We start from the raw sequence: 26,403 nt of genomic DNA on the forward strand, positions 1-26,403 counted from the left end.
TTCCCTCCCTCACTTGCTCACTTCTTTCCTTCCTTCCTTTTTTTGGGGACAGTGTTTCTCTGAGTAGCTCTGGCTGTCCTGGAATTTGCTCTGTAGACCAGGCTGGCCTCAGTCTCAGAGGTCCTTTCCCTCTGCCTGGGATTAAAGGTGTGCACCACCACCACCACCACCACCACCACCAAGAACTTTCTAATGTGACAACTTATTTGTCTTTGTCATTATTTTATTTATTACACTTGGTGTAAGATTCTATCTAAAAACCATTTTGTGAACTTGCCAGTGGGCTTAGATTTTACTGGGTAATGACATGACTAACAATCCCTGTTGTATTGCTTTGATATCTATTTTATCCTTTGGATCACCTGAACATTTTTTATAAGTGATTCTTTTTCAGTTGCCCATGATCAGCTTGGGATTCAAGTTTTTGGCCTAAAGTAAAGCTTATTTCAGGTCAGGTGTTTGTTGGGCACACCTTTAATCCCAGCACTTGGAAGACAGAGGCAGGTGGAACTCTGTGAGTTTGAGGCCAGCCTGGCCTACAGAGTGAGTGCCAGGACAGTCTCCAAAGCTACAGAGAAACCCTGTCTCAGAAAACCAAAAAAAAAAAAAAAAAAAAAACCAAAAAACACCAAAAATACCTCCAAAAACTTATTTCGCAATAGTTAAGTATTTTCTAGTTGCATTTTTCACATTCCTTATGGTCCCAGCAGTTCATCCTCTGTATCCAACCTGTGTCCTTCTGAGACATTTGGTGTGTCCACAAAGATAACAACTGGTTACCTTGTTTCTTTTTCATTGCGTGCTGGGGTTGGAACCTGGGCTTGCCCCATGCCAGACAAGCAAGCTCCTTGGTAGACATACCAAAGAGCTCCATACAGTCCCAGCCTTGTTTTAATTTTCTTTAACTTTTTAGAAGTTGTCCTCTACCCTCCCTCCAAGTGCCTCTATAGTTCGGTTTTAAAGGAGCCCAAATTATCTGAGTACAGTTTCTGTACAGTAAGAGGAAAGGGACTACAGGCATATGCAAATGCATAGTTCCTTTTCCAGTTTCAAAGTAACTCCTATCTGGGGGAGAGGGGCACGACTGACTTTCCAAGGTGTTCATATTCTAGTTGGAGATGCAAAACGTATATAAAAAGTTTCTTTATTCAAACATTTTGAACTTGGAATCATATTGAAATGGGGATAGAAGGTGCACTGTGGCGTGTGTGCCTGTAGTCTTAGCTACTTAGGACCAAGAGTTTAGGACCATCCTGGGCAGCAAAATGAGATTTTTTGTCCCTTAAAAAAATAAAAAAACCAACAACAAAAAAACCCCAAGCAAAACGAGGTAGTGGTTGCACATGAATTTAATCCCAGCAGTTGGGAGGTAGAGGCAGGTAGATCTGTGAGTTTGAGGTCAGCCTGGTCTACAGAGCAAGTTCTAGGACAGCCAAGGCTACACAAACAAACCCTGCCTCCAAAAAAAAAAAAAAAAGCAAAATTCAAACCAAACTTTCCAGCAGTGGGTGCTGGAACAAATCTAGGCAGATGTATGGGTCTAGGGAATGTGAGAACAGTTCCCAAGATTAAGGGTGAGTACCAAGGCCTGCCAGCTGAGAGGGAGTTCACTGGGTAAGCTTGGCTAGAGTTGGTCTCTGGCCTACACACCTTTTCTATATATGGTTCCCTGTCACTTGTGTAAAATCATTGAGAGGCCCTGGCTGATCTCCGAACATGTGGTTTCTAGGCTGAGCTCTTTTAGGCATGTTAAACACCCTTCCCTAGTTGTTGTCTGTACAGTGAAGGGAAGTCACATTTCACAGGGCTTCAGCTTCAGCATCCGCCTTAGGAGAGTGATTCCCGCCTTCCATTTCTGTGGGACAGGGTCTCGATGTGTAGTCTCAGCGGGCTTCTTTCTGGATCCTTCTCAGACTCCTACGTGCTAGGATTTACAGGCACAGTTACCCTCCCCACCTTTTTTCCTAGTTTTTATGGCTCTCCCAGTGATTTATGCTAGTTTTATATTACTGTCCCAGAACATTTTTGGCCCTTGCTTAATTTTAATTTCAGAGTCTAAAGCATTTGAGACTTAGAAAACCCAGAATTGCATCTTCTCAGAGCTACTGATCGCTCTAGCTAGCTGGTGACAAGACTTCTCTGGTTTATTATAGGAATGATGCATTCTGCCCTCTGTGTGCATTGTCTAATTTAGATTCTAAATCCACATGTCTTAGGATACTTTTAGCATGAGAAAATTGTCAGTAAAGTTGTGCTGACTTCAAGAACAAAGTTTGTTTTTATTGTTTTGGAGATGGAATCTGTGGCCCTAGGCAAGCCCTCTTTCATTGAGTGACACCCCCTCTTAAATAGCTGGTTCTGAGAGGGTCAATCTGCCTGTCCCAGTTCAAGAATCGCTGACATCACTAGGTGGCGACAGAGCACAGTATTTTCTAAGTCACTGGGCTTGTTTCCTCTAGCTCTTTAACTCAATTCCCATTTTTTTTTTTCTCCTGTACTATATTTGGGCCTGGATTTGGGAAATTCACAGAAAGCCTTTGTTCATTTTGTTGTTTATGGTCTTCTGGTCTCAGTAGTTTGTTAGTTTGACTTTCAGATAAAACTGAATCTAGAGTCGTTGCAGAGCTTATCTGAACTGACCTGTGGTTTTAAATGCCTTTATCTACTATTTTACTGTTGTTGATGTTCAGATTAAGTCAGTCTCATAAATATGTTTTTAAAAAGCCTTCAGACCTGAATAGTTCTTATTCATTCACAGAACCTTTTACCAACCCTACCCACTCCAGTAACTTACTGTTTCTTTAGTGTTGCCAAAGTCAGTGTTGAATCTTAGACAGAATGTTTCTATTTTCTGGCTGCTGCAGGAACTAGGTTGCATGCTTTGGTTCTATCACACAGGAGTTTTGGGAGAGGGAGTGCTCGAACAGATCCATGCCCACCCGGCTGTGCTTTTCTACTGAGTTTTGTCCCCAGCACCACCAGAGGCTGCTTTGTTTACACACTAGAGATTGAGCCCAGGGTCTTGAACATGCTAGGTAAGTGTTCTACTACTGAGCTATGTCTCTAGTCTCTTATTTATTTATTTTAGTTTTTATTGGAAGACAAGGGTGTCACTAGGTTGTGCAAGTTAGCCTTCAACTTACTATCTTCCTACCTCAGGCTCCCAAATACATGGAATGGTGAGCCTGTGTCACTAGGTATTTAGGACATAAATAATCATGTAGGTAATATTCTGCCATAGATTGTGTTTGATAATCTGCTAGTTTTGCCTAATATTGAGGCTTGAAATTTAGGGTCCTTGGAGCTGGAGAGATGTTCTTGTGGTTAGGAGTGTTAGCTACTCTTCCAGAGCCTCCACATGGTGGCTCACAACCATCTGTAACTCCAGTTCCAGGGCATCTGATGCACTGGGGATACATGTAGGCAAAAAAACCTTAGATATAATTTTTTTGTTTTTGTTTTTTTTTCCAGACAGGCTTTCTCTGTGAAACAGTCCTGACTGTCCAGCTTACTCTGTAGACCAGGCTGGCCTCAAACTCTGAGATCTGCCTGCTTTGCCTCCTGTGTGCTTGGATTAAAGGTATGCGCCACCACTGACTGGCTTTTTTTTTTTTCATTTACAGGGGAGAGCCTGAATAGTACACATAATTTTTGTTTTTCGTGACAGGGTTTCTCTATAAAACAGCCCTGGCTGTCCCAGAGCTCTCTCTGTAGACCAGGCTGGCCTCAAACTTAGACATCTGCCTGCCTCTGCCTCCCAGATTTTTTTTAGAAATTAAGTTTAATGTAAAAAAATCAGCTTTGTATCTTTTCTTTCTGTTTATTTTTTGAGGCAATCTCTCTAGCTCAGGCTGGCTTCAAACTCTCAGCTATCCTCCTGCTTCAGTCTCCTGATTGCTGAGGATACAGCTATCAGCCACCACTTCTGGTTTAACTTCATGTCTTATCCCTACCAAACAATCCTTACTATTGTTTCTGGAGAATTGTCATTTTTAGTATGTCAAGTATTGTAATCATTGTTAATTGCATATTATCCACAGCATGCGATTTGCTAAGATCTTACTTTTCAGCAGTATTTATAATTACCATTTTTGTTGCATTAGAGAGTTCATAATATAATACATCTATGTAGTCAACTTTTTTTTTCTTTTTGAGAATGGGTCTCATGTATCTTGATCTCATAACGATCCGATTGTCTGTATTTCCCAAGTGCTGGAATTACAGATGTACAACACTATTCTGACTATATAGTTCACTTACGTTTGTGAGGCATAAGGGCCATACTAGCAGAGCCCAGAGTAAGGGAAAACATTGTACAAAGTACACATAGATGAAGTATTAAGTGTTAGTTACATTCCTAGAGATGGATTGTTAAAGGAATGACAGAAAATTATTACAGCAATAAAAAGTACTATATGATTTATACAAAGCCATCTCAAACTCATGGACTCAGAGGGTGACCACTTGATGACTGCAGAAGCTGAGCCCCCAAAGAGGTTAAGTGACTTCCCAACACAGCAGGTTGAGGTGTTTATGGCTGTTTGACAGAGCTATGATTGCTCTCATGTTGTGAGCTAAATTCTGCAGACAGATACTGTCTTCTTGGCTTTTGGAGCACAGACTCTGTCTTGCTTTATAACACTGTAATTGTTTCTTTTTTGCTTTGTCATCTATCAGCTGACTTTGAAACAAGTACATCTTTGCTCCAGCACAAAATCTGGAGGTTATGCAGGGCACGGGGGAATTAGGGATGAAAACACTGGGACCTACTTGAACTGTGGTTCACTGAAGTCACAGGCTTGTTTGTGGTGGTTGAAGGGAGGGGTCTGGATTATTGATCTCGTCTCTGACAGTCATTCTCCAAGTAGGGAAGATGCCAGAAGCTACAGTCATTGGGACTTTTGCTCCCTAAAAAACAGTAACTTATTTTGCTTTGAAAGACTAAAGACTTAACTAGAGTTTAAAACCTACATATTGTAGCTTCCCAAGTGCTGTGATTTGTTTCTTCCTAGTGTCTTTGTTCTGTGGAAAATTTTCTTCTTTGGTTCTTTGAGGTTTAGATTTCTTTGCCAAGATATTTTTAGAAAGAGAGAATCGGTATGTGTCACCAAAGGGGGAAATATGTATCTTAAGGCCTAGTTATGCAATTAGAATTTTAATAAGGAGTGTCATAAATTCTTCCTTCGTTGCAATCATTACTTAGGAGTGTTCTACTCAGAAACCTCATCTAGCTATCATCATCATTATCATCATCACCAGCCAACCACAAGCACTTATTGGAGTGGCCACAGATTGTGCAGTGTTTGCCTGTATCCTGAGAGACTTAAAGTATGTGCGTATGTTCATGCAGACTGTGTGTGTGTGTGTGTGTGTGTGTCCATCCTCAGGGAATGGTGAACTGTAGCTCTGGAGAAAAGACCAGATTCTTGGGGAAGATAAACTCATTTTTTCATATACCTGAGTGAAAAATTGAAGGGAATAGTTCTTAGAAAAGTCTAGAAGCATGTAGCTCTGCTGAATGTGTAGGCTAAGTTGTAATAAGGTTAGGTAATTGGTTGAAGGAGAGAAGCAATTGGTAGAAAGCCATGAAACTAATAATTTATATAGATTGGACACAATAACAGAGATGATTGGAGGACTGGAAGAGGAAAAGTAATTGCTGTAGTTGATTATGGCAGAAACTGACAAGGCAGGAGATTGGAGGATTTCTTTTTTTAATTTTTTCTGCAAAGAGAAAGCTTCAGCTTGTGATGAGGGATATAGGCTTCAAGACTGGCAGAGCAGCAAAAACAAATACGATTTCCTGCTATGTTCTTGTTTCTGTTTGGGGGATCCCTTAGTCTCTATGTTGAACAATAATGCCCACATGCAAGGGGATGTATCCCTTAATTGCAAAACCAAAAGGTTGGCTGTTTTTGCAGTTCAAGAGATAGAAAAGCCTGCTTTTGTAGTATAGTCTTAACTCCTTGCTTTTTTAATTTTCTTTGATTAGCCAGATTTTAATGGAGTTCATTATTCACTTACTGCACAGCAAAGTTATGTATATAAATGTTTGGGAGCAGGTTGCTGGGGATTGAATATGCTAGGCAAAAATTAAGGTACTGAGTTGCATTCCTAGTGCCTAGTAACTCTTTCCATTGTGTGTTTTTTTTTTTTTTGTTGTTTGTTTGTTTGCTTGTTTGCTTGGGCTTTGATTTTTTGAGACAGGGTTCACTTTGTAGTTTTGGCTGACCTATAACCTGCTATGTAGAACAAATCAGCTTTGAGCTTTTGGTAATCTCCTGCCTTTACTTCACAAGAAATTACAAGGAGTGCACCACCCCTCCTAGCCTTGCTGTTTATTTGTTTACTGTATAAATTGAAATATTTGACCCCCCCTCTTTCTGTGTGTTTTGGCCTGAAACATCATGTACACCAGGCTGGCCTCGAGCTCACAAAGATCTGCCTGACTCCCTGCCTCCATATACTGAGATTAAAGTTGTGTGTTGACATGCCTGTTGATACCTCCTTTTTCAAAACAGATGAATAAGAGTTATATTTAGGTTTGAATCTTTTATACAAACATCCTAAATTCACAGGTCTTCTATAAATTTGTTCTCATAGGACTACATATTATCAGTTGTGAATAAATGTTGAGCAGGGAAATCTCAGTCTTCTTGAGTTTTCCATTTCTGAAATAATGGTCCACATGAGGTGCAGGCCCTGAGCCAGGGAAGCACAGTCCTGTCACTCTGTCTGCAAGCACTCCAACCTTTCTACAGCTTTCATGCAAATGCTGGGGCAGCTTGTGAGTTAACTAGAAGGAGCTGATGATAAGCAAATGGGGTTCTCTGCTTCTCCTTTTCTTCCTTTTTGGAATCAATAGCCAAACACCACCACTGTGTGACTGCTGGGGGGGCCACCCCCACCTCTGAGAGAAGCCTCTGTCTTGGCTCTTTGCAGTTGTGAGTTGTGTCTAGAGCCTACGTGTATCTTTGGGCTCTAATTCTTAGACATCTTACATCCAGCACAAAGTTGGATTTGCTTTCTTCAAGAGAGTGGACCTTGTCTTGCTGTGGCCTTTCCCCAGCGTGTGGCCAGTTTCCTCTCACCGGGCAGTGTAGTATCAGCATGAACAAGGGGTTTGATTGTCAGGGGCTGCTTAGTGCTATGAGAGAAAAAATACAGTGTAAAGACTGACAAAGTCAAAAAACAAATGGCAGTTTCAGGATTTCATGTAATCCTGGCCAACTGGTAAGATGGTTGTCCCAAGCTAATAGACTCTAATCAACCCCATGGGTTATTGGTAGCATTTGCTTCCTGTAACTGAGAAGTGCTGTGTTCTAGCTGTGTTCCTGCAGTGCAGGATAAGTGTTCAGTGCTATTTACTTAAAACATTCTAAAGTTGATAAATGACAAGTACTTCACTCTGGGTAAAGCTTGTAAATCTGGCCCCTATAAAAAATAACAAGCTGACAGCACTTAGTCCTGTTTATGAAGTTCATACGCATCTGTCTTTGATACAAGCGTAATATATATCCATGATATCACACTGCAGCCTGTTAAAGTAACAGGAAAGCAAGCACAGCCACAGAGCCAAACAGCTTCCAGAGGCCCGCCCTCCAGCCCCTCTGCCTGAAGGGCACTCTGAGGACAGGAGGCCTGCTGAGGGACTGCTTCCACCTAATGGAGCCTGGATTTCCACTCCCTCATGCGTTTCTCTTTCTGCATACCACCCTCCTTCCTTCTGCAAAACAAGCACCTGCCTCTTAGCCTCTCTCCTCTTCTCCACACTAAGACCAGGGAGGGAAGAGGGCTGCAGAAGTGAGAACAGGTGCATACTTTGGCCAGATGGAAAGAGATGGTTTAAATGCATACTTCATCAAAACTGTTCAGAAAAGACTGTAACAACAACGAAGCCTACAGGTAATCATACACTACACAGCTTGCCTCCTTGACTTGACTAGGGCCAGTGAGGGAATGAAGGAAGGACAGGCACTGAAGAAACCAAGATACACACAAAAGCTGGGGTTGAATGGGCTGTGTGCGCGCTGATGGAGCTACACTAAGTGCAACAAATTGCATGTTTATTGTGCACAGCGCAGGTGGGTGGCTGCTCTTGGTAGGGGGTGTCCATAGACAAAAGTTTCTGGCTGTCAGTATCCAGGAGGAGGGAACTGACTGCAGTTGCCTGGCTTTGCACATGCTTGGTCAATCATTTGTTGTTTGTTTTTACTTTTTCGAGACTGGGTTTCCTCTTTATAGTCTTGGTTGTCCAGGAACTCGCTCTGTAAACCAGGCTGGCCTTGAACTCACAGAGATCTGCTTGCTTCTGTCTCCCAAGTGCTGGGATTAAAGGTGTGTGCCACCACCACCCAGCTTGGTCAATCATTTGTAAACACTAGCATTGGGACCAGAGGAAAGCTTTGCAATTCTAGGCCTTATCACAGTGGGAAGACTAAATTCCAGTGGGTCTGAGGCATTGATTCTTGGATGCCAACAGTGTACACTCATTCAGGACTTCATCTGCTATTTATGTATTCACTCAATTCAGGCTTCCTTGGCTCCCCACAGACAGGGCTGGCAAGATAACTCAGTGGGTAAAAGTGCTTGATAACCTGAATTTTCTTAAGATTTATTAATTTTATTGTGTGTGCATGTTTTGCTTGTATGTGCACTGCATATGTGTATGGTGTCCACAGTGCCAGAAAAGGGTATTAGAATCTCTTGAAATTAGAGTTAGTTGCAAATTGACATGTGGGTGCTGTTAACAGAACCTGTATCCTCTGCAAGAGCAGCAAGTATTCTTAACTGGTGAACCCTCTCTCCAGTCCCCCTGAAGACCTGAATTTGGTCTGCAGGATCCACATGGTGAAAGGAGAGAACCAACTCCCTCAAACTGTCCTCTGACCTCCACATGTTTGTGCATCCCTACCCCCAATTAATGTAATTTTAAAGATCTGTAGGGCCATGTAGTGTCATCAGGATGATTTGGCAGGTAAAGGCACTTGCCACCAAGCATGATGACCTCAATTCAAAAGCTCTGGGACCCACATGATAGAAAGAGAGAACTAACTTTCACAAATTGTCCTCTGACCACATGCATCCACACATGCATATAACAAAAATGTTAACGGTGTGCCGGGCATTGGTGGTGCACGCCTTTAATCTCAGCACTCGGGAGGCGGAGGCAGGTGGGTCTCTGTGAGTTCAAGACCAGTCTGGTCTACAAGAGCTAGTTCCAGGACAGGCTCCAAAGCCACAGAGGAAACCCTGTTTCGAAAAACAAAAACAAACAAACAAAAACAAAAAAAAATGTTAACAGTCTATCATAGAGTAAATGTAGGTCTGAAAGGCCTAAGTGTCAGAATCCCCCCACCCCCATAGGCAAGGTCTTGCTCCATATTTCAGGCTAGCTTAGAATTTGGTGTTCATCCTCCAAAGGGCCACAATTAGAGGTTTGTGCCATCAAGGCCTGGCTAGGAATGTTTTAATAGGAAAGTAAATAGACTCATCCCATTCATCCTGGGTTCTACCCCTACAGATACTATTGTAGGATGCATTCCTACTTTGTTTGATCCAGTGCCCTGACACAGCCTGGTCCCAGACCAATTATGCAGAATGAGAATTGTCACATGTACCAGGCCAAAGCTACATATTCAGTCCTGCATTGAACATTCAGTACTGCAGATTGGAAATCATGCTGTTTGTCAGATCGTAGAAAAGTGCAGAGAACATTCCTTTACTTCGCAACAGCTTGGACCCAAGTGCAGACATGCTGTTCCTTCAGGCTGGCATGACCTTCCTTTTGTCAGCCCTCTCCCCACAAGACCCAGCTCAGCCAGTGTCTCCTCAACATAGCCTTCTTCCCCCCAAGTCTCCTGGGCTCACTTGTGTTCCCACAACAGCCTGTTCTGTTAGCACTAGTGATTTGTTTTCCCTTGTCCATTTACCTGTTTTCCCTGTCAGACACGCACAGGGACCATGCGTTGTCCTGAATTCATCATTTATCTCCTGTGCCGAGCACAAAGACTAAGACATAGTGGGTGCTCAATAAATGTTTGTCAGATGAGAGATAGGATGGTTAACTCGATGATAATTGATGGTGCCCTTTCCCATCTGTCATCCATCATTGTGGTATGAAGTTGGGGCTAGGAGGGTTTGAGCAGCGCCACTTGAGAATCTAGGCAAGGAGGCAGAGTGGGAGTTAACAGTAACTACCCCTTATTTGCTCTGGGCCCAGCACTGCTTTAGTCTTTTTAAAATGAATTAATTCACTTAATCTTTAGATCAATCTGCTGAGACAGGTTCTGCTCATTATCCCTGTTAAAGCATGAGAAAGTTCAATAACTTGCCCAAGGTCACGCAGTAACAGTACTAAGATATACTGATGGCAGAGAACTCACTGACCTAGGCCTTTTTGGCTGGCTCCTGGAAAGAAGCCCTGATATCCTGAGGCATCCATTTTGTGTAATGATTTAACTTGCCTTTTGTGTGTCTAGAATGGTACTCGTTGTGTTCTATCCTTAGGAGATTGGAGAATTTAGTCACAAGATTACTTTCTGGGTTCTGTAGTTAGATTCCAGAAGTAGAATTTGACAATTGACAAAACATTGTGTTTAGATCCTGGGGAATTTTATTGTTTTGTTAGTTTTTTGAGACAGGTTCTCATTATGTAGTCTTGGCTGGACTGAAATTCACTATATAGACCAGGTGGCCTCAAACTCGTTGAGATCCTACTGCCTCTGCCTTCCGAGTGCTAGGATTAACGTTGTGGGCTGCTACACCCAGCGCCTGTCCCTTGTTTTTGTTTTTTGAGAGATCTTTGCTATATAACGCAGGCTGACATTGAACTTTCTCAGTCGTCTTGCTTCAGCCTCTTGAGTGCTAGGATTACAGGTGTGTGCCACCATGTGCGCTCATAATTTGGTTCTCAAATTTTTTTCATGTGTGTGCCCTCGTGTGTGTGCTCGCACCTGTGCCTATGTAGCTGTGTAGGTCAGAGAATTTAGAAAAGTGCAAAGAACATTCCTTTTGTAACTGCTTGAACTTACATGCAGACACGCTGTTCCTTTAGGCTGGCATGACCTTCCTTTTTGTCAGCCCTTTCTCTACAAGAGCCCAGCTCAGCCAGTGTCTCCTTAGTGAAGCTTCCTTTCCCCAAGTCTCCTGAGCTCACTTGTGCTGAGAAAATGGGAAATTTCTTTTCTCTTGCCACCAGTGGGTCCTGAGAATCAAACTCAGATAGTCAGGCTTGGTGCTTGACAGGGTGACAGGGTGTCTTTTACCTTTGAACCATTTCATATACTCAATTTGGTTCTATTGTAAATTCAGAAGTATTTTCTAATCAAGCTAAAATATTTCGATTCCTCTAAGAACTCTTTTTTGCTGTAGACCTTTGAATACAGCATTCTCTGTGCCCACAACACCCTTCCCTGCTGTCTCCTCCAAACCTTTTCCCCCCATGAGTCGATTTAGATGTCATTTCTGTGAGAAGGGGGCTTTCTTTCTTAGGAGTCCCCACAGTCCCTGGGTATCCCTGTCATAACAAAGTGTTTCTGTGCTGAAACCCTCACCTGTACTGATCATCTGTTCTAGGCTGACTTCTGTTCAAAAACCTATAAAGATGGACCTTGTTTCCATTGAACTCCGTATCTTGAACTGTACTTGAACACAATGTGTGTTCACTGTACGTTTGTAGGAATGGATGTATGAGCTAACTGTGCTCTAAGTTTCTGAGCCTTGGGTCTTAAAGTCATCTAGTCAGTCATATAGGACAGCTGCTGTTGAGTGTGTCTTGTGTCCTCTGTACACTCTACATTGGTCACTGGGGATGATGACTAATGCTGCTCATAGTTGGAGGTGCCTGCAGTCTGGAGAGACCTTCAGATGACAATGAGTCACTTCAAAGCATCAACATAACATAAAACAATCCTGTTCAGGCAAGCCATCTTGTACCAAGAAAGCCCAGCCTCCCTTCCACAGGAACTTAAACTCTGTAGAACACCTGTGGCCAAAATAGTCTGTGTTTATAGAGAAGCAGAAGATGAAGGAAGCCTCATGCATTTGAGGAAGAACATGTTGAAGAGCACAACCTTTTATCGGTAACATGTGGAGATTAAAATTAGCCAAACAGAAAACCTTTTGTTTTATTTGATTGTTTTTTTCGTTTGCTTGCTTGTTTTTTTAAAAAGATTTTATTATTTATTATGTATACAGTGTTCTACCTGCACATCAGAAGAGGGCACCAGAACTCAATACAGATGGCTGTGAGCCATGTGGTTGCTGGGAATTGAACTGAGGACCTGTGGAAGAGCAGTCAGTGCTCTTAACTACTGAGCCATTTCTCCAGCCCGCTTGTTTGTTTTTTGAATCTCTCTATATAGCCAAAGTTGGTCTCTAGCCTCAACCTCACAAGTGCTAGGATTCTTGTGCAAGCCAGCATGTGTGGCCAAAAAACTTACTACTTGCTTAAAGACAGAGCCAAAACATTTTCTTTTGTTTTGGTATGAGGTTCCACTCTATTACACAGTGTTATCTTGGACTCCTAAGGTGAGGGGAAGGTCAGCTGAGCCCAGAATGTTTTATTTTATAAATGAAGGTCTTTAAGTTTTAAAAAAATATTTAAATGTATTTACTTTGTATCTGTGTGGGGGCACATATATGAAGATCAGAGGATGACCTGTTGTGGGGATCAGCTCTCTCCTACCACGCGGGTTCCCGAGAATGAACTAAAGTCGTTAGGCTTTGTGGCATGTGCAGCTGATCCAGCTCCCCAGCTTAGAGGGCTGAAGCTTAAATATATTAATATATTTAGGACATCTCTGCTTTGCTTCCTTCCTTTTTTTTCAGGGGGGGGGACAGGGTAGACTTGGTTGACCTAGAACTTGCTAGCTAGACCAAGCTGGTCTTGAACTCAGAGATCTGCCTGCCTCTGCCTCTGCTTCCTGAGTGCTGTAATTAAAGGCACAAATCACCAGGCCACTTGCTTTCTTTAGTTTAATTAATCTTGTCTAAAACTTCATTGCTCGTCTGTTCCCCCCCCCAAACTTGCTGTTTATTTTTTATTCCTTTTTTTAGTAGGATACTAGGTACTCAAGCTGGAAATGCAGGTAGATGTACTTGAGTTTTTATCTCTCTAGCCTGTTCAAGTGCTGGTTCTAGAACTGCCTCCTTCTGCTTCTCAGCCTCTTTCCCTCTGTGCTCTTGTCTGTCCTGTAACCCTTCCCTGAGACTTACTCTTCACCCTTAATTGAGTGCAGGCATGAAGCAGATGAGTCCTCAGGGCCTGAGCCACCTGCCCCATCCCCATTCCTGAGGTTGGACTGTATAGCCTCAGTGTGTGAGACTCGGGCATGCATGTGCCATAGTACTTGCTGGAAATGGACTCTGTTCACACAGAGCTGTGAATGAGCTGTGTGTGACTCTCAGAAGGGTTCTGTTTAATATTGGTCATTTACTGGCCAAGGTAGGAGCAAAAAGATTTGATGATCACAGAACTGGAAAAGGGTTTGTGAGACTAGGGGTTTGCCTACCTTGGGTCACCGTGAATTGTTTATTTTGGTAGACTGCCAAGTCATTGGTGACTTAGTTTACTCAGCTTTACAAAAAGAACACAGGCTCACAGTGGGTGACTCCTGAGGCTGCTTTTCAGCCCCATAGTCTGTGATTCTGGGTTGTTCTGAGAATTGTCTCTTCACTTTATTGCAAGCTCCATGGGGGCAATGACATTGTCTTTTTGCCTTTAACAAAAAACAGGCCTGCAGTTTAAAAATAAAGTGAGGGGAAACAGGAAAGCTGTGGTAACACAGTATTAGGTAGGTAGAGGTTTTCAGCTCCCCAGTTGGGAAGCTCACTCATTGTCCCCTTGGAAGATCTCCTCGGGATCTATTCATCCTGCTTCTCCCTGCCCTTTGTGCCTGGCCTGGCCTGGCTGTGAGCTATGGTGGACTGGGAGTGATGTTCTTATCCTCTTGTTCCTTGGGTGTTTAACTTCTCCAAGTTAATCCTGTTCTTTAGTGGCACATTATCTTGTGGAAGGTAGGCATTTATAATTTATATACTGTGTGCTGCTTAAAATAGAGACAAGAGGATAATCAGCATCTTGAAGCTCCCAGTTCTCCAAAATAAAATTTCTTCAGTTAGCTCTGCCTGTAGGAATTAAGGCCTTCAAAGAATTAAACAGCCCTCTGTCCAGTTGTCAATTGTGTAACTATTATCCAACCTTGTAGAAGAGGGAAAGCAATTATATTTTAAAAATAAAACTCAGTTTTCCGACTCAGAAATCTCTAAAGATTTCCATCTTTGCAGTCAGTATTCCAGGGACCTGACTGCAGTTGGGGTGTGGAGCCAAGGTTGCAGGACAGATAGGAGAAATACCTTACTTGGCAAAGGACCAAAGCCAATATGCTGTTTGTGTGCTGTGATCATGGTGTCCTACCATTTGGGTTGCTGATTCTAGCTATAAACACAGAGAGATGGCTTATCCTGTTGAATACCTGAAGAGGACTATTCATTCACATCTATTAAAGCTGGGAGTATGGTTCAGTAGTAGAATACTTGCTTAAGAAGTGCAAGACCGACTGATGACCAAAGGGATTAGGACTGGGCTGGTTTAAGCCCCAGAAACAGCTGGCCTGACAAGGGTTAGCTCTTGAATCCCAGGCTGATGCCTGGGAATCCAGCATGGGACTGATCAAGACCCCCTGAATGTGTGTGTCAGTGAGGAGGCCTAGGTAATCTATTGAGCCTTGGGTAATAGATCAGTATTTATTACAGGTATACAAATGGACTTTGGGCTCCCATCCAACAATGAGAGATGCGCTCTCACCCTGGACTCTTGGGGGAGGGGCTAGGCCCTGCCCTGGATGAAATGACAGACTATGGACACCCCCATGGAAGGCCTCACCCTCCCTGAGGAAATGAGGGGATATTGGGGGGTTGGTGGGAGGGCACAGGAGGAGAGGAGGGAAAGGGAGAGGGACCTGGAATTGACATGTGAAGCAACCTTGTTTCTAATTTAAATTTAAAAGTAAAATATAAAAAAAAACATTAAAATATACAGATCCTCAGCCGGGCGGTGGTGGCACACGCCTTTAATCCCAGCACTAGGGAGGCAGAGGCAGGCAGATCTCTGAGTTCGAGGCCGGGCTGGACTGACAGCCTCCAAAACAATACAGAGAAACCCCTGTCTCATAAAACCAATATATATATATATATATATAGATCCTCAAAAAAAAAAGTGCAAGACCCTGAGTTTTATCCTTAGCACTTGGGTGGGGGAAATGGTAAACGGTGGGCAAGATGGCTAGTGGGCAAAGGCACTTACTGTACAAGCCTGTGTATAAGAGTTTGATCCCCAGAGCCATATAAAGGTCTAAGGAGGGAACCAACTCCACCAAGTTGTCCTCTGAGCTCCACACATTCATGGCACACACCACACACACTACGCAAACATTGAGGTCAACCTCTGGTTCCTCAGGAGCCATTCACCTTGTTCATGTTTTTAATTTTACTTACTTATTTATTTATTTATTTAGAGAGAGAGAGAGAGAGAGAAGTGAATGCCATGACATGTGAGTGAAGGGTTGAGACAGGGTTTCTCTGTGTAGCTCTGACTGTCCTGGAACCAGGTCTATAGAGCAGGTGGGCCTTGGACTCAGAGATCTTCCTGCCTCTGCTTATGTAATGTTGGGATTAAGGGCCACCATCGATTCCTCTCTTCCTTCCTCCCTCCCTCCCTCCTTCCCTCCCTCCCTCCCTCCCTCCCTCCCTCCCTCCCTTCCTTCCTTCCTTTTTTAAGATTTGCTTATTTTATTTATATGAGGGCTCTGTCTGCATGTACACCAGAATAGGGCACCAGATCTTATTACAGATGGTTGTGAGCCACCACGTGGTTGTTGGGAATTGAACCCAGGTCCTCTGGAAGAGCAGCCTGTGCTCCTAACTGCTGAGGTATATCTCCAGTCCCTTTTCTTTTTTTAACAAAGCTAGATGCTCACTGGGACCTGGGTTCCTTTTTTGGGTTAGGCTGGTTGGCACCACCCCACCCCCTCCAGTGCTGGAATTAGAAGCATGGCTCCATAACCAAAGTTAATTTGGGCATGGGGGAGGTGTTTCAAGAGGGTTTCATCATGTAGCCCTGGCCGTCCTGAAACTTATTCTGTAGACCAGGTTAGCCTCAAATTCACAGAGATCTGCTTCCTGAGTGTTGGAATTAAAGGCATGCGCCACCACCGCCTGGCTACAACCAACTTTTTACATGAATGTTCAAACTCAGGTTCTCAGGCTTAAGTGAGCACTTTATTGAGGTGTCTCCTGGAGGGTGGAGTTTTCTTAATGAGGGTGAGGGAAGAGCAGCTACTTCTACAATCAGGTGGTCTTATCATTCCCTCACATTCACATCTCAGGACTGCTTGTGCGTATGTTTCATAGGATCATAACTGTACTCAAGTGTTTATTTGATATATGGGGTAGCATAACTAAGAGGTGATACAGGAAAAGCCTAGCTGACTGAAAACCACTAGGTGGCAACATTTACTCAGTGCCCTGTATCCTTGTTCCCTGTGAAGATGTTTGAGGTTGGTTTTTCCAGCTACACCACTGAATAGCAGAGAAAAGGGTTTAGCAGTGATTTGGGTGCTTTTGAAAGTGAGGCTACTATGAGCATTTGGAATTGCCTTTTGTGCCTGTGGACAAGTTGCATGTGCTTGGGCCCAACCAGGCATCTTGATAGAGACCTGCAACTGGTCTATCTGATTTCTCATTGTTCTGCTCTACAATTTTTGTAGCTTTAGTTATAACTTCCATATGTTTTTTTTCCCAGTAAAACTAGTCTTTAAGTTAAAAAGTGAACTTTTATCAAAGGCAGAGTCATGATTTAAAAAACAAAACCATCAAAAAGAAAATCTCAAGGGAGTTAGTGTCTCACAAACTAGCCATCTTCCTGGGCTAATTTAGGAGGCTTGACTCTCCTAAATGAGGCTGCTTATTTACCAGGTTTCCTAAAATAGCAGCTTCAGGGATATTGAGATCTGTACGGAACTGTCCAAGGAGGTATTGTGTGTGCTCCACAGCAATTGAGCCATTAAACTCTAATTGGTATTTTCCCACTTATGGTTTTGTGTGGGAAGCTTTAAAATTATTTAGGAGTTCAGTGCTCATCAGCCATTTTGGTGACAGTAGAGAGTGCTGAGAACAGTTCTGTGTGAGCTGATTATGATTTTGCTCACAACGTCCTTCCCTGTTTGTTTGTTATATTGCAGATGAAATGGAAAGGGAAGGACCTGTTTGATTTGGTGTGCCGGACGCTGGGGCTTCGGGAAACCTGGTTCTTTGGACTGCAGTACACAATCAAGGACACTGTGGCCTGGCTCAAAATGGACAAGAAGGTTGGATCAGATCTCCATGAAAGCAGAGGGGGAGGCTTGTGCCTTCTGTTTTGTTGTTGTGTTTCTCTCCCCCGAGCATGCACTTAGCTCATTTGTTTTTTGTTGGGTATCACAAGGACGTGGTAAAGAAGGGGTCAGTTGTTTATATTAAGTCATGTATGTAGGAAGCAAGTCCTACAGACATTTCTGCTCTGCGTAGACTCTCCAGACAAGCAGGATTCACCAGGGCTAACCCTTGGCTAGCTTTTCTACCCATTGTCACTACCTTGTTTGCTTTCTGGCATTATGCCCTCAGTTTATTGAACCACTAGTCAGGCTTTATGGATAACATTACTATCTTTGTATACTTTAAAAAAAGCCAACAATTTATGTCTTTGAGAGATTCTCCTAGGGCTCATGTTCATTTATTTTTTTAATAAGTCATTGAGAACACCAAGAGCCAACAGACTTAATCACTAGTGAAACTAAAGGAATAAGGAGTCTGGAGATGAAGGCGCAATCTGGTTTCCTCCTCAGGATTCTCTGTGATTTCTTAAGCACATGAAATCTAGGTTTCTAGAAATTTGAAGGTGGCTTGGAAGTGGCTATGGCTTAGGGAAGCTGCCCATTTGTGGGTTCATATTCACACAAAGACATGTCTACCTATTTTCCTGGCTACCTAACAGTAAAGACAGCTGAAGATCAGGGCCAAAAGACCCTGGATTCCCGAAGTAACTCCATGTCTAATTCTGACCCTAAATGGTTGCCCTGAAGTTATCTACCACATAAAGTGGTAACTAACAAGTGTTCAGTGAGGTGTTCATGTTAGGTTCACAACATGTATATGGTCATCTCCTTCATGCTTACAACTCCCCTGCTGGTTATCGGTTCCAACAGTCATCCCAATGATTAGAAGCCCCAAATGCCACAAAGATACAGTGAAGAGCACAACTAGATTAGACTTATTTCAAGTCCCTTGGGGACTGCCCCTGGAATTTGGGCAGGCATGTGGAGAATTATATATCAGAGACAGCAAAGCTTTCTGTGTCTTTTTATGACTCTCAGCAAAGTGAATTTTAAATCATACCTGAATGGTAGCCAAATGGATATTAGATTGGGGGCATCAGGAGTCCTAGAACCTGCTGCTCAAAGGAAATAAATTATGACACATGTTAATGGAGCCTGGTAGCATGTTTATGTCCTGAAATGAAATTCACTCTGGAGAGCAGATGGTCCAAGCTTTTCAGGGGGTGGGTGGGATTGTTAGAAGATTAAAGACAGTGGTTTTCTTACTGCACTGCAAGCATTTCGTGGCCATCTCTGAAAGATTCCAGGAACAAAGCATTACCATGATGGCCATGTTTCACTTCTAGTATTCATAACATAATATCACAAAAATCTAGTTTATTGTGTCTAAGTTATATTCCAACAGAACCTATTTGAGTGGGCAGTAGCAAAGAATAAAAGAAGATGTTACTATTTCAGGAAAAAAACTTTGTAAAATCCTCAGTCTTCCATAAAGGATAATGCCCAAGACCTTTGGGTTATGCATTCTAGTTTGTAACTATTTTCCTTGGCTTTGAGAACACTGGCGCTGCCACTGTAGCTCTGTTCACCCCTTGGTTTATTGATTGGTTTGGTTCAGAATCCCCTGTGTGGAGTGGATGTTATCTCCTGCGATGGATGACTCTGTGAATGCTTCCAACTGTAGAAACACAGCCTTTGGGAAATGGGATGAATGTAGCGGGAAGGGATTTTATACCTTCCCTGCAAGTATGCTCTGATGGTACATGAGAAAGAGAAGCCAGCACAGCATGTCTTTTGCTCTGAAATTCTGCAGGTGTTGGATCATGATGTTTCAAAGGAAGAACCAGTTACCTTTCACTTCCTGGCCAAATTTTATCCTGAAAATGCTGAGGAGGAATTAGTTCAAGAGATCACGCAACACTTATTTTTCTTACAGGTATGCCTGCCCATGCCTTCTCCCCCAGTTCTAAGAGGACTGATTTGGGTATGATTGTAGAAGCAGCCCAGGTGAACCCCTTGGAGTTGACCACAAATACTTCTATACTGCAGAAAATGTTCTGCCTCCAAATAGTCAGTACTTTTGGTTCAATAATGGGAAAAAAATGTCTTCAGAATAGAGCTTTACCCAAGTGATGAGAATTGGTGTCAGGTGAAATTGCAGAGGTGCGATGAAGAACACGCAAGAGGAGTTTCTCCTGGCTAACTTGAAAGTTCTCTGCGATTATACAGAAAAGCTTCAGAGGGTTAGCAAAAATTTCCTTTAAAGTTCAAGGCAGCTCTTCTGAATGGCAGTGACTCTTGGTCTGTCCCATGCCTAAGGTGTTTCAGACAGCCTGCTCTGTGCTCCTCTTACTGTATATTGTCCTTTCCTCCTTCATTGGTGTGCAAGCCCCTTAAAGATGGGCTCACTGAATATGCAGTTGGTATTCTTCAGTAATTCTTCAACCAAACTGAAGAAATTAGGTGTTCCAGAATTGCAGGTTGACCATCTGGGAGCACAGGGAGGTAGGTGCTCCATTTAAGGATGGAAGCCTGTTTTGTCATGGTCAGGAAGCCTCCTCAGTTTCATGACTATCTGTAGTGATTGATGCTAAAACTGCTGATGTGCCCCTAAGCTGCCCTGTTGTCCATGATGTAAAAGATTGCAGCAGGACACTAACTAACTACATTGATTTCCCAGAAGTACATCTATGATTTTTCATACAATCCTTACAATATGGAGCCTCTATATAATGTGTACATGATATAGTATGTGAACTGTGATATTACTCTCCATATAATGCTGTGTTGCATTGTGCCGTTAAGAGGATCTCACTCCATAGCTAAAGCTAGACTTGAACTTGAGATCCTTTTATCTTAGCCTTTGGAGTGCTGAGATGTGTGTCCCCATGCCTAGCTAAATAGTTTCTTTTACAAAGGAGTTTCATGTATGCATGCCTGCATGCATGTGCATGTGTTTTAGGTCAAAAGGCCGCCCCTTTCAGATTTTGTGTATTATGGCTTCTTTTATCTCTTTGTAAAGAAACTAGGAGGTTTGAAGGTTTCACTGCTTCAGAACATCTCAGCTTTCGTTTTCTCTTAGTTTTAAAACAGGGTGTGGGGGGTGCGGGGAATGTATGTGTAAATGAAGTCACATAAAGATTCTTTGGTGATTGGGGATGTAGCTGTCTATAAAATGCTTGCCTTGTGTGAATAGCACAGTATACTTTTGTGATCCACAGGGGGATCAAACGTTCAGGGTCATCTTCAGTTAGAGGAGACCAGAATCCCTCAGTGTTAGAGAAATGGCTTCCTGTGAGGACTTGAGGCAGCACCTGTTCCCCTGTGACTTTTGCTTGGTTTTCCTTCATACTGAAATGTTAGATTGTTTTTGTGAGTAAGCAAGGCAACATCTACTAATAGGAATCTGTGAAAAGAGTTGGCTTTGCTTAATGCACTCCCACTTCATGTAACTCTCTTGTCCTTGTGTCTGCGACATCATACGCTGCACCACTGTACAGAATTAGGTGCGATGAGATATGGTAATTCAACATTATGGCGTAGGAATTATATTTCCTGAACCTCATGTGTACTTAAAAGTTGAATCGATCAAATTTTATTGCTTCCTTTTTCCTTAGAGCAGCACATTGGAAGTGATAACTTTTTTCTATAGTCATAATTCAGTGGCCTTGGTGACTTTTGTCTGTTAAGATTTGAAAGTAGACTCCATCTCCTCTAGTACCGTGAGTGTTCCATAGGGGCCGTGACTGAGACCCAGTGCAGCCTTAGCCACACATTCGTCAGTCTCTGCTGTGATCAAGTAGATCTTATTTACTCGTTAGCCTTGACTCTGAGGAGGAGAGATGAGGGCTTTTGTGCAGGTAGCTTACTGATAACCCCTTCATGGCTGAACTCTCAACTGGCCTGCAACAGTTTAAAAAAAAAAAAAAAAGTACCCTTTGTCAGAAAACCATTACCAGGCTGCTTTGGCAGCCGTCATGTAGAATACCCTGCAGCCATCTGCTGTGACCAGGCGGCACTGCTGTCTTCCTCTTGTGCCATCTCATCTTTTTCAATGCCCCTTTCAGGTGAAGAAGCAGATTTTGGATGAAAAAGTCTACTGCCCTCCTGAGGCTTCAGTGCTCTTGGCTTCCTATGCTGTCCAAGCCAAGGTGGGTGCAAGGAAAGAAAAATGCATTTTTCTTCAACATTAACTTGTCACACAGCATGGATCCAGTTTTCCATTTCTTGGATTTTGGAGACTTCAGAACAACTTACCTCCAAAAATGAGATGTCATGATACCTGGGCATTTACTGTTGCTGCCTCAACTTATGTGTATTTTGTATATGTGTGTTGTGTATACAGGTGACAAGCACATCATTCTAATGACTTCCAATTCTTTCTAAGTGAATCCTTCCAAAAAGATGAGTTTTCTGTGTCATCCCATTATGCACATGTGTTCATTACATTAATCACATCAGCCTTGTTTTATTAGGAAAAGCGACTTTGTGGTGTCTAATTATGATCAGATAAGCCTTGAGGTCAGCAAGACCCAGATTCTCCATCCAAACTCATCTTTCCAGAGACTGCATTCTTAGGAACCACATTTCTAGTGAGGCTCTGGTGGCATATTTTGTGCATGTGGCTGGGAGCTGGGTCTGCTGAGCCTGCTGGGCCCAGTGATGCTGTCTCATTAGCCTAAAGTCATTCCCTCTCTTTCAGACAGCAGACCAGGAGTGGTGGTAGAAGAGCGTCATAGAGTATTGAGCCCTTGTTCCATAAGGCCAACTAGAATGTTTAATACAACTTCAGATCAAAGCCAGGAATAACTTGTTTGTCATTTGGGTTGGGAAAAGGGCTTCGAAGTGTGGATGCTGGTCAGGCCAGTAGAAGTACAGAGTTAGTTTAATCATTTGATGACTCATCAGTGTCTGCTGAGTAGTCACAAGGCATGGGACATAAGGCTTGTTAACTGTCAGATGCAGACACTAGAGCAATTCTGCCCTTAGTTATTCTCCAAGGTCATTGGTGCCTGCATGGGTAAAGCTAGAGATAGAGTCCATGGCTTTAGAGTTGTGTTTTATGCCTTCCTTGAAAAAGGAGTAATTGAGAAAACAGAAAATGGGCTGTGGTTCAAGTGAAGCATATGCTCCTTTTATGCTTTGATCAAGAGTATTAGTAACAGGAAAAATGTATCCTTTCAGTTTAACAGTTTCAAAGCAGTCATCACTACTTTCATTAACTCCACGTGCTTCTTGGCCCAGAGTTGAGTTCCTTCTTGCATGCTTTCTCCTACTTGAGACCCAGGGTCTCATGGATACTACCTCTCTCAGAGGCTGTGGGTTTTGGGTCACAAATTCAAAGGCCACCTGTGTGGGGCCCAGGGGTGGGGATCATTTTTCAAGGAACCAGCAGATGTTTGCTTGAACAGATTTCACTGCAGGAAAGCCCTACTTATTTGGCTTCTGCCAGTTTGGAGATGAAAGTGATTCACAGACAACATATGTGGCTCATATGGAGGTGGGTGCTCTTAACTATTTTTTCCGGTGTTAAATTTAGGAATCTTACAAATAAAGGTAATCTCTAGCTTTTAAAGTTTGTATTCAGGCTGGGCAGTGGTGGCACACACTTTAATCCCAGCACTCAGGAGGCAGAGGCAGGTGAATCTCTTGAGTTCGAGGCCAGCTGGTCTATAGACCAGGATAACCTCCAAAGCTACACTGAGAAACCCTGTCTCAAAAAAACAAAACAAAACAAAACAAAACAAAAAGTCTGTATTCAGGCTGGGTGGGTGTGGTAGTGCACGCCTTTAATACGAGGCAGGGCAGTCAGATCCTTATGAGTTCCAGACCAGCAAGGGCTCTGAAGTGAGACCCTGTTTGCCTTCAGGAAACGAGGGTTTACTGTAGCAGTGCTGCCAGTTTCTTGGGCTGCTGGTTAATAGTGAGAGGGTGTTTAGGAGGAGCTGGATGAGCCATATCCACAATGTTTTAGCACAGGGTTCAACAGACTATTCCACAAGATACTCCATGTAGCAGTTTTTAGAGGCAAAGCTTGTGCTTATTTTCCTGATGACACAATTAAAGGGCATGAATGAGTTGGGTGGAGGGTGCAGCGTCTTCAATTCCACCACTTGGGAGAATCTCTGTGAGTTCGAGGTCGGCCTGGTCTATAGAGTGAGTTACAGGATAGCCCTATGGGAGCGGGGAAGAAAAGAGTAATGGTTTATTCAAAGTCACAATACTTTCATGTTATTTCTGTACTTATGAAATGCACAAACCACTTGTTTGTTTTCATGTTACAAGGGACAGATCCCAAAGCTTTACACATGTGAGGCAAGTGCCCTACTGTACAGTTAGTTACCTGCCTTTTCATGAAGATTGAAACAGTGGGATGAAGGGTAGAGCCAGGCTGGAAACCCAGGTGTCTGGGCTGCCTGACCAAGCACCTTGTTTCTGTTTAGTGAGGTGTGTGGTGGTCAGGCATTAACTTTCACTAAATTCTAGTTTCATTTACAAGGTGAAACAACCTCAGGGCTGGAGAGATGGCTCAGTGGTTAAGAGCACTGGCTGCTCTTCCAGAGGACCCAGGTTCAGTTCCCAACACTCACACCCACACACAGCTCACCACTGTCTGTAACTCCAGCTCCAGGGGATTTTACACCTTCACACAGACATACATGAAGGCAAAGTAAAACAAAATAAGCATAAGCAATAAACAAACAAATAAAATAAATAAAAACAACCTGAACTTTTCAGTAAGCCATACTGACTCCTTCCATTATGTACAGTTTTCTTCCTAGCCTTTCTGAAATAGAAAGAAACTCGAGAAGTATGGAGGGGAAGTGGAATCAAGCTCATTGACACCTGGAACATAATTGAGTGCAAATGTATTCATTACAGTATTTCAGCTGTTGGACCGATATAGACACAGTTAATTCCAAAGCATAAAGAAACAATTAACTTCAAAGTGTAAATACAAATATTAATCACATGGTTCAGTCAACAAGAACCATATTTCTTGGTTCTTGTTTGAGTTATGCTATAATCAAAAGAACAGATAAGTCACATGACAATCGAAACCATCTTGTAGTTTTTAAGACACCTGTTGGATTTTATATGGACAATTTGCTTTGTTTCAAATATGTATGTCTTTCTGAAATATGTTTGTCCTGAAAATTACTAGGAGAGAATAGGATATTATCCATGTAGGCTCTTTCAGAAGAAAGGAAGGAGTAGTGGAAGATGGAGACGGAGAGATGACTCAACAGTTAAGAGTGCTTAGTGTTCTTGAATCAGACCTGGTTTGCTTCTCAGAACCTACATGGCAGCTTACAACTGCCAGTTCTGGGAGATTCAGTGCCCTCTTCTGGTGTCTGAGGGCTCCTGCACACATGTGATACACATACTCACAAAGGCTCACACGATACATACAAATTAAAAATAAATGACTTTGCCTAGGCTTTGTGGTGTACACCTTTAATCCCAGCACTTGGGAAACAGAAGCAGGAGGATCTCTCTGAAGTGTTAAGGCCAACCTGGTCCACTTGCCCAGTTCCAGGACAGCCAGGATTATTACCGAGACCTTGTCCCAAAAACAAAACAAACAAAACAAAATATAGTGGAAGAAGCTTAGTGACAAGGACGGTGGCCAAACACAGTTCAGTAAGAAATTGAGTACAGCCGGGCGGTGGTGGCGCACGCCTTTAATCCCAGCACCCGGGAGGCAGAGGCAGGCAGAGGCAGGCAGATCTCTGTGAGTTCGAGACTAGGCTGGACCGACAGCCTCCAAAACAATACAGAGAAACCCTGTCTTGTAAAAAAAAGAAAAGAAAAGAAAAGGAAATTGAGTACATATAAAAACAAGTATTGTGGCAAGAGTTGAAGGTGAAAGCTCTTTAGGGAGCAGACCCTGAGAGGTCTTACCACTAGCCTGTGGTGCTGCTAAGTCAGTGAAGAGTTTGTTTTGCACAGAACCTTTGTGGCTATATAAAGAACAGATAGATCAGTGCCCAGTGTGATGCAGTAAGCCTTTAATTCCAGCACTAGGGAGGTATATGGGTCTCTGAGTTTAAGGCCAGCCTGGGCTACATAGCAAATTCCAGGCCAGTCTAGGCTACAGAGTGAGAGAAGTCCAGAAACATAGAAGGAGATGTATTAAAAAGTTCTAGTGATTGTTCTAGTCAGAGATTGAGGTTCCCACCTCAGGCAGTGGTTGGATATGTATTTGCCTAGCATGCAACAAGCCCTGGGTTCTGTCCCTAGCAACTCATAAATGGACAGTGGTGGTACATGTGTGTAATCCTAGAGACAGTCCAACTCCCAGAACTGGAGTTCAAACCATCCTCTGTTATGTAGGAAGCTTGAGTTCAAAGCCATTGTGCCTTGCTACCTGAGACCCTGTCTCAAAACCAGAACAGTCCAGTCCTGACACATACTTTTAATCCCAGCAGTCAGGAGGCCAAGGCAGGCTGATCTCTGTGAGCACAAAACCTGCCCACGTGGTCTACCTAGTGAATTCCAGGCCAGTTAGAACTACACAATCTGACCACCCATAAATTTCATGTAGGTAAAAATTTCCTCAAATACTACATAAATGCATGCCCTTCCCAACAATGGAAAGAGTCTTCTGAAGTTTTGCTGACCTGCTTCAAAAATAGGTTTTGTTTGTTTTTTAAATGCATTAATTTGCCATGGGACTAAGCATCTCTGGAATTAACTGGCCATTCGTTCCTTCTTATTCTGCAGTGGCTGTTTATGATTTGCCCCTTTTCTACTGTGTTCTTGTCTTTTTCTGATTGATTTATAGGGGTTCATCTATAATGATAGCAACCTTTGTCTGCTGTTCTGTATCAGGCTTGAGAATGATTTCACCAACCACTACTGTGCCCATCCTCTCTTGTCTGGTACTTTTATGGATTTTCGTTTATAGGTTTAAATCCTTGATTCATATGGAATTTTAGTGACTAGTAGAAATCTATTTTACACAGATGAGTACAAAGAAAGAAAAGAATTATATATATCTGTATATATAGAGATATAGATATAG

At 42.8% G+C, this 26,403-nt stretch overlaps 1 protein-coding gene across 6 annotated transcripts in view; it reads left to right on the top strand.

Annotated features, from left to right (window-relative positions):
- Nf2 (neurofibromin 2) overlaps positions 1–26,403 on the top strand; it is an 85,271-nt gene that overhangs the window by 14,291 nt on the left and 44,577 nt on the right. For 5 of the 6 annotated variants that reach the window (XM_040746795.1, XM_021226520.2, XM_005068930.4 and 2 more), the window contains exons 2-4: positions 17,244–17,369; positions 19,189–19,311; positions 21,443–21,526. The exons of the other annotated variant lie outside the window; for it this stretch is intronic. In XM_040746795.1, the coding sequence (XP_040602729.1) occupies positions 17,244–17,369; positions 19,189–19,311; positions 21,443–21,526 (333 nt within the window). The remainder of the gene's footprint in view (positions 1–17,243; positions 17,370–19,188; positions 19,312–21,442; positions 21,527–26,403) is intronic. 6 annotated transcript variants of the gene reach the window in all.

This window comes from Mesocricetus auratus, unplaced genomic scaffold (genome assembly GCF_017639785.1).
Source record: "Mesocricetus auratus isolate SY011 unplaced genomic scaffold, BCM_Maur_2.0 Super-Scaffold_100006, whole genome shotgun sequence".
Classification (NCBI taxonomy): Eukaryota; Metazoa; Chordata; class Mammalia; order Rodentia; family Cricetidae; genus Mesocricetus; species Mesocricetus auratus.